The following is a 13,047-nucleotide window of genomic DNA, read 5'->3' as shown; positions in this document are numbered from 1 at the left end:
CCCCAGCCACTAACGGCCACCGGGAGTTTTAATACTTCTTCTAGTACCACCAGATAGTGCAATAAGTCCTCAGAGTACCACATCCTCTTGTAGTACAGCAAGGGTCTGAGTTTAACTCTGTGGACAAGGGATCACATACTTAGATCTAGCCAGAGCAAGACAAAAGTGGCGCTGGCAGGGAGATTAATAAGGCAGCGTATGAAGCGATTCTCCACTAATGCCATGACGTTGACATTATTAACTGTATAGGGGCTCCAGCTACCCCCCACTCCCTCCCCTCCAGTTTAAAAATTATACATTTCCAAGCAGGGGATATCGTATGAAAACTGTCCTGAGAAGCTCTCAAAATGCCATCAATATAGTGCTCCAGCCCAAGGTTTTTGGATCTGAGGAGACCAGCCAAAGTGGTCGTTGAGTCATCCTAGGTATTCAAAGGTACAAACGCTCTCCAATAAAAAAATCATTAAAAACTGGGTGTGACAGACGAATGGCTGTGATTTAGTACCATATATTTGGTTTTGTTAAGTTTAATCTCTAGCCCTCCCTGTTTGCAAAATACACCAAACTGGTCCAATAGGTTTTGAATATCCATTTCGAAATCAGCAAGGTGTCGTCCCCAAGATGATGTGCTGGGACCTTCCTATCTGCCAAACTCCACGCACCATGCTGACATTGCTCCAGTACAGACACCATATTATTAATGAATAGCAAAAACAGGGTCAGAGATGAAACGCACCCCTGTCTTACACCCAGAGACAGTGTAATGGGGTCTGTTGACTTCCCCAGAGGGGCCACACCTAACCTGTGTAAAGATGTCCAAGTGAACTATCCTAATACCATGTACTAGATATTTCGGAACACCCATGTCAATCAAAACTTCCCACAAGGCCTCCCTTAGGAGAAGATCAAATGCAGACCCAAGGTTGACGAAAATTACATAAAGGTGTCCGCCTACAGCGTAACACATTTCCAGTAGATAAGTTGTAACTGGAGTGCTTGGTCTGTGGTATTGGTCCCAGCCCTGATCCCAACTTGCAAGGCAGTCAACACTCCATCTTTCATCCAAGCTTGTAATTTGCTCAACAGAATTCGACTTAACAGCTTCTGCGAGCCGTCAAAAAGACTAATAGCACGATAGTTGGATGGAAGGGACCTTAAGCCCTTTATGTAAGTACAATATACGTAGGATTGATCTCGGCCCCTGCCCAGGTTCATGGCATAATATGCCAGTCCATAATGTTGTTTGAATAAAAAGCGAGGTAGGGGCTCCAGATATCATTCCCAGCTTTGAACTGCCCAGTACCTTGTCCAACCAGGGCGCTTTCCTTGGGGTGATCCAATCTACAGCATTAGCAACTGGCAGCGATAGGGCAAAAAGTGCAATCAGACTGTATTTCTGGGACAGCCCCAGATGAAATGAGAATTTGTCACCCTCTAACTTGTTCCCCTTGGAAACCTGAACCTCCTGAAAAATAGGACATGGTCATATCAACAAGTGCCTCTTTAACAAGACTCACTACAATGTCAGCAGTTGGCAATATGAGCAGCTCATTCAACCCCGTATCACACGCATAAAGTCCTGTAAAATGATCAACCCAGGTGACAGCTGTTATATTGATACACAAAGGGGCAGCTAAGTCTGGACCATTTTTTGGCCAATATTTGCCGAAAGGAGCTATGTCTTTTCCCTTTCTTTGCAAGAAATAATGCCCCCCCATTTAGCCACTTCGTGATCTCACTTGGCTTTGTCTAGTGCAACTTTATAAGAGGCTCTGGCTTCCTGGATGACCTCTAGTCCCTCCTTCGATAATGCCATTAGGGCGCACCTAGCTAACCTATAAGCCCTGGTATAACGTTTGGCCTTGTGGCCCCATTTAGGGAGAGACTAGGCCACCACCATAAAAAGCTCCTTTGAGGAGCAAAACAGAGAATAGTGAATAGTCATGAAACCCTCCCCTGAGGTCTCCGTGAGAAAACTCAATCCCAGGGACAATACACTGCTTCCAAGGCAGTAGCAATAGCCTCATACAGCTGTACCTGGACTGTTGTGGGTAGAAGCAATAACACCATCTCAGTCTATGTCAGTTGCTACTTGGGAGTAATTCCCTATCAAAGGGTTCCTGTTCTTGAGAAGAAATGGTAAGGGCCATTGAGCACACTGAAAAGGTCCAGGGCGTAACGGTCACTGTCCTTTACAGGGACCACCTTCATATTAACAACTTCGATCACAACATACTGTTTATCAATATGTAGTCTATACGACTGCTGTCTACCTGCGCTGAAGGTGACCTTCACCTTTCGATCTGAGGGGGCGGGGTTTACGATTGCAGACTCTCAGACCATTATTGAGGGTAAATGCGTTAAGTTGCAGTGCAGCAGCAGACCATTTTTTTTATCGTTTGAGCTAATGCTCCGGAACTGCCCACACTTCGTCTCTTTTCCACTATCAGTAGCAATGTCAAGAGGCATGAAACTGCAATTAAGGTCACCAGCAACAACCCTAAAAACACCAGCCGGGAGTTAAGAATATGTGTGTTAGTTACATTGATAGCTGCTATGCTGGATGTGTTACCTTCATGCCTACAATACACATTATACAAACACTGGAAAACCTCATTAGAAAATTAAATTGCAAGAGGCAACAATACATCTGGAGATTCAAGTTTGATAACTTTGGAAATACATACCAAAGTGGTTTTCAGCCAGGTTGAAAGACCCTCCTGATGGTCTGACAATACCAAAAGAGAGGGTAGGACGATCATAGCTAGCAAACCCAGTCCGAAAATTAGATTTAACACTCCAAGTCTACTGGAACATACATATATCAAAATGGTCCTCAAAGTCACACCACTGTGGGCATGATAGTTTGTTTTTGATTCCAGCAAGGTTCTAGGAAAAAAAGCTTAGGGAGAAGAACTGCCTTAGACACAGTATAATTGCCAATGGAAACCCAAGGAGCAACAGAAACTGGGGGCTGGAGGCTGGTGGCTGACTTGATGCATATGTTCTGGAATTGCCCGGCCGCTGAGACCTTGTGGAGAGAAGTTACAGACGCACTGCAAGAAGTAACTGGTTGTGAAGGTCTGATTACAGCAGAGTGGGCATTACTAGGTCTTTTTAAGCAGAAGTAGCTCAGAGGGTGACCAGTCGCTTCATAGCTCTATCTTTACCAATTGCTCATCGTTCCATTGCTATGCATATAAATTATGGAGTGCAGCAATGGTGTGTTGCAACACTTAAATGGGGTAAGGTCGAAGCAATAGTGCTTAGGCAAGAGGAGGTGCAAGGTTTGTGTAGGATTCCTCCTGCAGCATCATGGTTTACAAACATTCAAAGAGGCCCTCACAGGCTTAGCTAAAGCCCACAACGTACTTCAGCCTCATGGTTTACAACGTCAACACAGTAGATACCACCACATTGCTGACTGTCAGCTAGCTCTCCCTGACACATCTACTTCTCACTCTCCCTGTTTGGCCAAACTATCAGGATGCGAGGAATGAAGGGGCAAGGTGAACATTTGCATGGCAGACTAGTGCCAGTGGTGGGGGAGTGGGGGGGGTTTCGGGGGGGGGGTTGAGGGGAGGAAGGGGTTTTGTCTCATTCGTGGTGGAAATGCTATTCTGGAAAGAGACTCCCACTGTCATGACAAATTGTTTGCACAAAATTGCTATAGACTAAATCTTCCTACTTAACTGATACTATGCAGAACCCAATACTACACAGAGAGAGTGTATTATGATGTACCATTCTGACAAAAATCAATAAAATTGGTTAAGGGAAACAAATTACTGGCTAGGCCCGCAATCTGGTTGGTGGTCGCAATGAAAAATAATGGTGTGGCTGCCATTACAGGACAAGGGGACTCAGTCTCAGAGGCCTGAAATTACGGCAGGTTGGGGATAAACTCCACCCCCCCCCATACCCTCCCCTCTACACGGGCTATAGAGAAGAAATAAAATGTCTGTCGTGATCCAGATGAAATACTGGCTGGCCCCACCCCTCCACCCTCCTCTCATCCCCCAACGCCCTGCCGACTTTACCTTGTTTTAAAGCGGTAATGCATTTTAAGTGAATTTATAAGTTTTTTTTAAACATGTTAAAATCTTACTAACTTCCTCACGTGTAACAGCACGTTAACCTTTGTTTTTTTGTTGATTTTTTTCAGGGACTATATATACACACACATACTTGCATCAAGAAAGTAACCGAACTAATGTGTTGGCTTACTATCAAGTAAGTAACCGTTTTGAGTGAAAGTTACACTACTTAGTTGGGTTTCATTATTAACTCCCAAAAGGCAAGCTGCAGCAGTGAATGTAATACAACATTCTACCTAAAAACATAGTATCTACACATAATAATCAACATACATGGACATTTATTCTAAGCCAACCCACAAACAAACTCATGCACTGTAACCAATTAAAGTCTCTGTTGCTGGGTCTTACATGGTTTACTCTCCTGATCATGAATGCTGCTTGGCAACAGAGGATTGAAATGCTGCACTCTGTGCATCTGGATGGCGTGGATCCGGGGAACTAACGAAGCAGGGGGGCTGTGTACACGCTGCTCCTCAGCAGTATCCATACACTCTGCAGGATTCAAGAGGGCCGAAGTGCTATCCCTGCGGGGAGACAAACAATCGGGAGTCTACACCAGCCGGGGCAGCCCTATACATTTCATGATGAAACTTAACATTAGGAAAACCAGTGGTGTTAAAAACATTCTCCCTTAATTTGCATGCGTCAGAAGTGTACGATTTCCTAGACAGAACACACTGGGGTTTTTTGTTGTTTATAAATAGACATTAGATGCACAGCAGCTGTAAAGAATGTGGAGTTTTATTCTGCAATGTCAAACTGTGCTGGTTGAAATCAGTTAATTAGGAAAAACATCTGGAATTAGCCTTAGATCTGTCCAACCAGACAACTGTTGTGGCAAATGTCATTGCAGATCAATAAAAGGCTATTTTTTATGAGCTGATCCCTGATGTAAGTTCATAATAAATTATCAAGTTCAGTCAGTTTCTTTTCATTGCCGGTATTTGGGTCATTTATCTTGCAAGTTATAGGTCTGTGGTTTATAATGCTATTGTTTAAAATAAACTATTGAGCATAACCAAATCTTTGTTTTTTGTTTACCCATGACATACAGTACAGATCTCCGTATACAGTGTTGATATTTATTAAGGTTAAAAAAAAATGCAGTCACTGTACATGCTATGTTTTTCTGACTTTTTCACTCCATTTTCCTTCAAATTCACCCTAGCATAAAGCCTAAATAGCCGACAATGCATGGTGAAAAAAAAGGTTGAACAAGTCCTCAGATGCCAAAGAGGTTTAAAAACGATCAAGACTACTGTACTGCACCAACTTTCCAACATGCACCGCCAATGGGACGCGTACATGTCCTTGTGACTACTTGTAAGAATGTTATGTTTGGAAGGCCTCAGGAATACAATCAGATAAAGTTACCTGTACATCAACTCTGGTGAATCCTCAAGATGATCTCCATTACACAAAGGTAAATTTGGTAGTAAACATGGGTTTATGACCACATTCACCGGTTTTATGCTTGCTAGAAAGATTCCTGGCAGGCGTAAACCAATTTATGTGTGTAAGATCTCCACCACAAGCTCACCACACCTTAGATGACACTCACTGAAGGACAATATCCCCCTGTAACTGTTGGTTTGCAGCTTATAATGTGCTTGTCCTGCAGGTAAATGCCACTACTGCTAAATAAAGCCTACTGGATGTGTATGCCAACCCTGCCTATTAAAAGTATAACAAACAACATTTTACGTCTTGAACCAACGCTTTCAGGGATTCTCGTTGCTTATTCTGTAAGGGACAAAAAGTGTCCATTGTGCTGCATAAACATGTTCGAAGGGTTAGTTTGCTAGTCTCTAGCAGAATCTACATACACTCCAGAGATCTGGATGCTGATGTTGACCGTGACGCGGAGATAAGAGGTCTGCTCAGATGGACAAATTCTTGTGTGGGTGGACAGACATTTCCTTTAGCAAGGAGTACAGCTGTTGCCTTGTCAATGTCAGCGAAACAAGAAAGATTAAGGGACATACGACTCAGTTTCCTGACTTCAGAAAGGTGTAACCAAAACAATGACAAGTTCATCCATAGTACATTGCCCATCTAGGGTGTATAACAGGAGAAAAAGCTTGGACACTGAGTTTTCTATGACAGCGAAGAGGTAGACTGTGGGCGTCTCCTTTTTCTTCTGAAAAGAACACTTCTAAGTACTTGAGTATCCATCTCCCACTCCTGTACTTGGTGTGCTACTTGACATGACCGCAAAGTCACTGTCCACCCAGATAGGTGCTCCGCTATGACCTGGATTTAAGACAGATGCCTCCTTGATTTTGGATGTAATACACAGCATACATGCTAGGACAGTCTTGTTTCGAATGAACATGTAAAAATCTGAAAGCCAATTGGACTGCTGTCAGCTCTAGGAAGTTGATATGACTTGTCTGGTGTTCCTGCATCCAGGTCTCTGGAACAGACAAGTTGTTCAGATGAGCTCCCCACTCCAAGTGAGGAATCAGTGGAAATGGTTACCACCCGCTGAGGCTCCAGAAATTCTTGTTGCTTCACCTTTTGAGATCGTACTGAACTCTCCAGCTGTACGAACACTAGATCTTCCCACTGATCCTTCGTCTGTGACCATCACCTGGACATAAATTCCTGTAGTGGAAGCGGGAGCAGCCGACCATATGGCACTAGGCCACTGCAGGAATTCATAATTTCCAATACTTTCCTAATCGTTCTCACTGTTAATGGACATGAATTATGAAAAATAGGAAGCAGCCTTTGAAAAGCCATAACCTTTCGATGGCTGCTGTAGGCTAGGTCATTCAGAGTTTAGAACTGCCCTTAAAAAGAGTTACATTTTCAGAGATATCACTTTTTGGCATGAACTGTAAACCCTAACCTGTGCAGGAGTGACACTGCTGGATGAGTGTGTGTTAGGCACTGCTGACTGATACTCTTTATCAGTCAATTGTTCAGACATGGAACAATATGAATTGCATTATAGGGCAGAAGTGGTGCAACACCTCTAAGTACTTGACAAAGACTCTTGGGCCTGTTGTGATCCTAAAGGTTAGAACTTTGAATTGGAAGCGTTGTCAACTTTCCACAAATGTGAGGTAGCAATGGTGTCCTGGAAGAATGGAGGTAAGAGATTGTTATAGTGGGCATACGAGATCAAAGGTATCTATGTGATCTTCTGGGCAGAGCAGTGGGATGGAATTCAACAGAAATGGTCTGACAAGATGTAGTGGTTTAGGGCCCAAAGGTCAAGGATAGGCTGTAGGGTGCTGTCCTCCTTTGGGAAGAAATGCACAGAGAGAACAAGCTTTGACCTCACTTGAGTGGGGCCACCAGTTCAATAGCACACCTTTACTGAGAAGCGTTATTTCCTTCTGCAGCAGTCATTGATATCCTGGCTGACTGCATAACAGTGAGGTGGAACGTTTGGTGATGGGTTTGAAACTCCAAGGAGAATCCTTGCTATACTACATAAAGGATACACCTGAGTTAGCCGCCCACAAACAAGTGTTGTGTGATTGGGGGTATTGTAAGTTAGGTCAAAGCTTTGAAGTGGAGTTGCAGTTTCCAGGGCCACCTCTGTTCTTCCTCGACCTTTGCCTCAGAATTATCCCAGGCATAGAACTTCTGTGCCTGTCCCTCCTAAAAAAGTCTGATCCTGCTAAAACCTGTAAGGCTGGCGTAATGTTACAGCTTTTGCACTTCTTTGTGCCGGCTACTACTGAAACCCATGATTAGCAGGTTGTGCTGGAGTGCCCCCATGCTGATGAAGGGTGATACCCTGAAACCGGTCCCAGGATGCTTGTTTCTGGTTCAGGAAGGACCTGGCCTGGCAGTTCAGACTGGACGGTTCCCATGAGGAACAAGGTCATGACTGATTTGCATATGGCTGGGTCCAAACTGGAATGGCATGGCAACCCAAATAACTGATGGATTAAACTCAGATATGTGACTGAGGTGAATGTTTGATTTGCTCTGTATTCCGTCCATCATCTGTTTTTGCCCATGGCTTTTGCAGCGTCTTTCTTGTTTTTCCAAAATAGTGTCCACCAGAGGTCCACTGAGGTGTTCTCCACTGAAGGGGGCATTTATTAGATGTTGCTCGGTGGGACGTAGAGACCATCAGCAAAGCAGGTCTACAGACAATGCTGGTATTGATCTCCTGTGAGGCATTGTCAGCCACATCACATAACGGTTGTTTACATTAAAGATTATCTTCTCTAACTGCCCTAGCTCTCTGCTGCATTTGCAGTATGCCTAAGCTTAACACTTGACAAGCTGCCCCACCTCCTCCCAATGGTGTCTCGTCTACCCTTGTGAAAAGTCAGACAGAACTGGTCTAAATGACACTGCCTTGCTTCCCAGACCACAACATGTTTTCCAGCTGCACCAATTCTGCAGTTCTCTTTTAGGTAGAAGGTGCACCTCCTGTGCCTCATGAAAATGATCTCTTCCAAGCTGCGTGGACAGCTCATGAGTCAGGAGATACACAACCCTGATGTAGGTTGGGTTTAAAGGGGCCAGCCTGTTTTTCTCCCTCAACTGTGGGTGTCACTACCCTAACTTTCACCAGCCCTCTGAAGTTCTCTGCTGTGTACTCAGTCATGCCCCAGAGTATCCGCAGGAAAAACACAGACCTTTGGATTTTAGAGACAGCTTTAACTAAGATGGCCTCCTCCTCCAAGACATGGAGCTCCACCATGTGGTGACCACCCGCTCTTTGAATGACAGAATAGGATTCTCACATCAACAGGTGGTGAATCATTCACTTAGGACTCAAAGTTCAATTTGTCCTCAGGGTCAACACTGTAGTACTGCCAGGGATCCTCCCTATCATATGGTGGGATTGGTTCAAAGTCGTGAGTCAGAGGGATGTAATGATGTTCAGGATCAGTCAGTATGTATGTGCACCAAGTGAACTCAGAGTGGATGGGGCAGAGCCTTTACATTATCCTTTGTCCTGGGTGCAGGTTTCCATGGGTACCCTAAGGCTTGCCCTTCCTCAAAATGTGAGCTCTCCGAGGATGGGATTAAGTGACTGCATGATCTGCCCAGAATCTTGATTGGCTGCCCACTTCTGAGTAATTCCTCTGAGGTCTTTAGGTCCGAACATTGGTGTTGATGTTGTAGGGATGTGATGCTGCACTTTATACTATGCCCACTGATTCTATCTCCTACAGTGGATTGCCTATTTTTCAAGGCCTTGCAGCCAGGACAGGTAGATTCTTATGGTCTCAAGATAAATAGAGATTGTAAACTCAGTGATGGTCCAACCAAATGAACTTGTATTTCAGTTGGGGCAAAATTGGAAGGATGTATTCTCCATATCACTCCCAGACTCACTCCTTCCCTCAAGTCATTAATCTACATCCTGGTACCTAGGAAAAAAATGCAGAGTCCCAATTAAATTTGAAGTGTTGCTGAAAGTGAGACTTCCTATGCTATAGTTAGTGATTTCAGCCAATGGAGTCAAACGGATATTGATTGTTGTTTCACAGTGCCAGTGCAGGAGAAGTATGACCAAACCAGATGGTGGGGGAGGGGGAACCAAACCAAATGTCAACCTTTATACTTGTGCATTGTGGGCTTCAGGTAAGGATCACAAAATCAAAACTTACATTTTGATGAAAAACAACTTTGACACATCCACATCCACACCCAACACTTGATGGCAGGAGTGTGCAGAGTGATCTATAGCAGCAAATTCTACAAAGTGGTATCCCCACAGAGGAAAATTGTGTCTATTTGCATAGTGGGTGTGAATGGGATACCAATGGGACTGTCTCATCACCTTCCCATAAATCTACACAGAAACCTAAGCTTGGAGCATCGTTCCATGCAGATTCCTGGGAATGTCTGTGAAACTCAGAAGCTAGTAAATCTACACTTCCATGTACGTATAAAGCTGAGAATGTAAGAGTGCAGATGTACTTTCTTTGTGAATCAAGCCTCAACCTTTCAACTACTGCAGAATAGTAGAGATCGAAAATGTGCCTTAATCCACACTCCTGTGCATACCACACAGAATGCCTCCCCCCCCCCCCCCCCCAAGCCCCAACCAACCGTATAACATATGATTTATGCATTGCTGCCCATTTACTGTTCCTTATGATGGATGATGCTGCCTTCCACGCCAAAAGAATGTTACACCAATCTCTGTCTCGTCTCAGAGGCAGGAAATTATCCAGGCGCTCACCTATCTTCATGGAGCCCACTCAAGACCGGATCTACTGAAAGAATACCATACACCTCCAATACATCGTTCACCTTTAAGCCATCCCAGTTATCATACACCTGTGCAGAGACAAGAAAACAATATTTTATTGTATTTGGGGGGGGGGGGGGGGGCACTGAAATCTGAGACTGAAAGATTAAGTATTAAAAAAATAAGACAAATGTAACATATAGACAGGGTTAACATTTCAAGTGTCTTGATAATAGTCAGATATAGGGCAAATTAGCAAGGACTGGTGGGGTGTTCTACCAAGAGAAATATAAATTAAAACATCTAGGTTGAAAGCTTAAGTTAGACAATACCATTTCAGCTGTTTCCCCCCCCCCAAAGGTTTTAAGCAAAGCCAAATATGCCACTTAGTTTCAAAGCCAAGAGCCGGAATGGCTGCTGGTTCTTCAAATTGTTAATTTTGTTGAGGGAAGTACAGGCATAATGAAAACTCTAGACCAAGGCCTAACTATATTTTCAAACATTTCTCAAAGTCCTTTCTTCTACAAAAACGTTATTAGATTAAACTAATGCTCTTCAACCTCTGAACGTCACGCTTGGGCTTTCTAAATAAATAATTTCAAGGTTTGACAGGTACACTAACAAAATGGTTAAAGGTAATAATTATGAAAATATGATAGGAGTTTTATTTCATAATGCATTTTAGAGTAATGTGAATACAGCCCTGCACACACCTTCAAATCGCTCATGGGACATAGGAACAGAAATCTAAAAATATACTTATTTTGGGTGGGATTGCAAAATTTCTCATCACCCTTTCTCCATGGTTAAACAGCTACCTACCAGAACTTGGGTAAAATACTAGCACATGGAATTTCACAGCTTCTGACAAATCTGGTTCATTTAAAGCAATCATGGTTTATACAGTCTAGAAACACAACAATGAACGTTAAGGGCCTTGTCTATATCTTTAGTGCCCACAGAGTGTGAAGCTGCCATCAATGGTTCAAAGTGATATGGCGAAGCCTTTTAGACCATGACGTTGGGATAGGAGTTCACTACTGCTGTAAGAGATGCGATTCTGAATGAGAATAACGTGCGTCCAACTGCTACACTTCAACGAGACAGAATTTAAACAGGGAACATGTTTCTATGAATCGTGGCCCATTTACTGAGGCAGGCATTGATATTGATCTACCTTAGCCATGGTGTTCCTTACAAAAGGAGTTTAACAGATGAGCATACTGTGGGAAAACATGACAAGTACAGTAAATGTGTATGATCTCTTTCTATGCAGACAATATACTGCAGTGCTTCAGAGATGCAGGGAGCAACTTTAAAAAGGGTAAGCAATTTATCTGAAAATGTTGGGCTTGTATCAGGCCTGAATTTGACTATGGTTAAGTCCTGCTTACACCTTCAGAAGCTGATGGACAGGTCTAACACTGCAGATCTTTCTGACCTGCTTCTTTCTTTATTTTTTAAAAACACTTCTTGTTATTTATTATTTATATAGTAAAAGAGCAAAGTGAAATCTATATAAAAAAAGAAAACACAAACTCGTTGCATAGGCATTACATTAGCTAATGAGGTGGTTTCCAATTGATCAGACTATTTCTTAGCAGTGTACCACAGATACAAACCTCTATCTGGCAACCTGACCAGGATCATAAGCATGCACAATCTACCTTTTTGAAGCATCTGCCTCTGTCAGCGGGGGGCAGGACTGGTCTAGCCAAAATAATAGTCCTGCCTCAGTTCATTTTCATTGTGACCCCAATAATTACCTAAAAACATATCTGATGGAAAAAAGTACCATATGGGTGGGCACAGATATTAAACATTAAGCATCTGCAACTACCAATGTCAAGGGTGAGCTAACAGCCCAGATTTTGAACTCCATTAACCGACTACCCAACTCTGGTGTGTGGCTAGGTGCTTTAAAGTGGAGGGTTATGTGAGACGGATACCTATCACCAAATATTATCGGAAAGTAAAACAACAGCATCCTTGTGACAAACATACTTACCAACGGACCCAAACAACATGAGGGACAAGGTGTTTTTTGGGGTTTAAAAAAAAAAAAAAAAAAAAGCTTTCTGTATGCAGAGGACTTAAAGGTCTATACTGATGAACATAAAGGTAAACATAGAAGTTCCAGTATCCAAGGCGGTGAAGTGTAAAATGCCAGGACTGCTTAATAACCTTATGGTACGTACAGCCTGATAGCTAAAGACGAAACCTGAAGACTTAGGAGTGTCTAGTTCCGATCAGGTGTACAAATTCCAGACCTCTTGCACCAGGATCAATACATAACAGGCTGTATCTGCAGATAATCAAGTCACTGGCAGATTTACAGTCAGTTCATCTCGGAGCTGAGCGAATGAGACATTTATGATAAGTGAAAAAACAGTCCATCTTTTAATCTGCTTTCCCCTAAAAGCTGACAGGCATCTAATTTCTGCAATACTTGCAGCTGCACTCAGAACATACTTTTGAAACTAGCCACCAAAATACAACTATCAGTGTGTACAATGGAAGAGCCGTAGTCAGTAAGAAATGGGGACTCCTGAGCACTATTGCCTACCTATCCACCAGGTAATTGTAGGTATAGGCATGTTTTACTGGTGAATTTTAGATTGTACTTCACTTTGGTTTTGATTTCATCAGAACAAACTAATAACTATAGGTGGGAAAAAAGGCAGGCATCACAACTACCCCTGCAAAATAATAAGAATCCAGACGGTATTGCACAATGATTGCAGAAGCCACTTAAAACAGCAATTCTTG

The 13,047-nt window shown here is 43.1% G+C and overlaps 1 protein-coding gene across 2 annotated transcripts in view; it reads right to left on the bottom strand.

Moving 5' to 3' along the window:
• MCMBP (minichromosome maintenance complex binding protein) overlaps positions 1-13,047 on the bottom strand; it is a 124,162-nt gene that overhangs the window by 50,413 nt on the left and 60,702 nt on the right. For both annotated transcript variants that reach the window (XM_069239231.1, XM_069239232.1), the window contains exons 8-9: positions 10,270-10,367; positions 4,449-4,624 (exon numbers count right to left, since the gene is read on the bottom strand). In XM_069239231.1, coding sequence (XP_069095332.1) covers positions 4,449-4,624; positions 10,270-10,367 — 274 coding nt within the window. The remainder of the gene's footprint in view (positions 1-4,448; positions 4,625-10,269; positions 10,368-13,047) is intronic.

This window comes from Pleurodeles waltl, chromosome 6 (assembly GCF_031143425.1).
Source record: "Pleurodeles waltl isolate 20211129_DDA chromosome 6, aPleWal1.hap1.20221129, whole genome shotgun sequence".
NCBI lineage: Eukaryota > Metazoa > Chordata > Amphibia > Caudata > Salamandridae > Pleurodeles > Pleurodeles waltl.
Note: the sequence above shows the minus strand (reverse complement) of the source record. Positions and strands in the feature narration are given on the sequence as shown.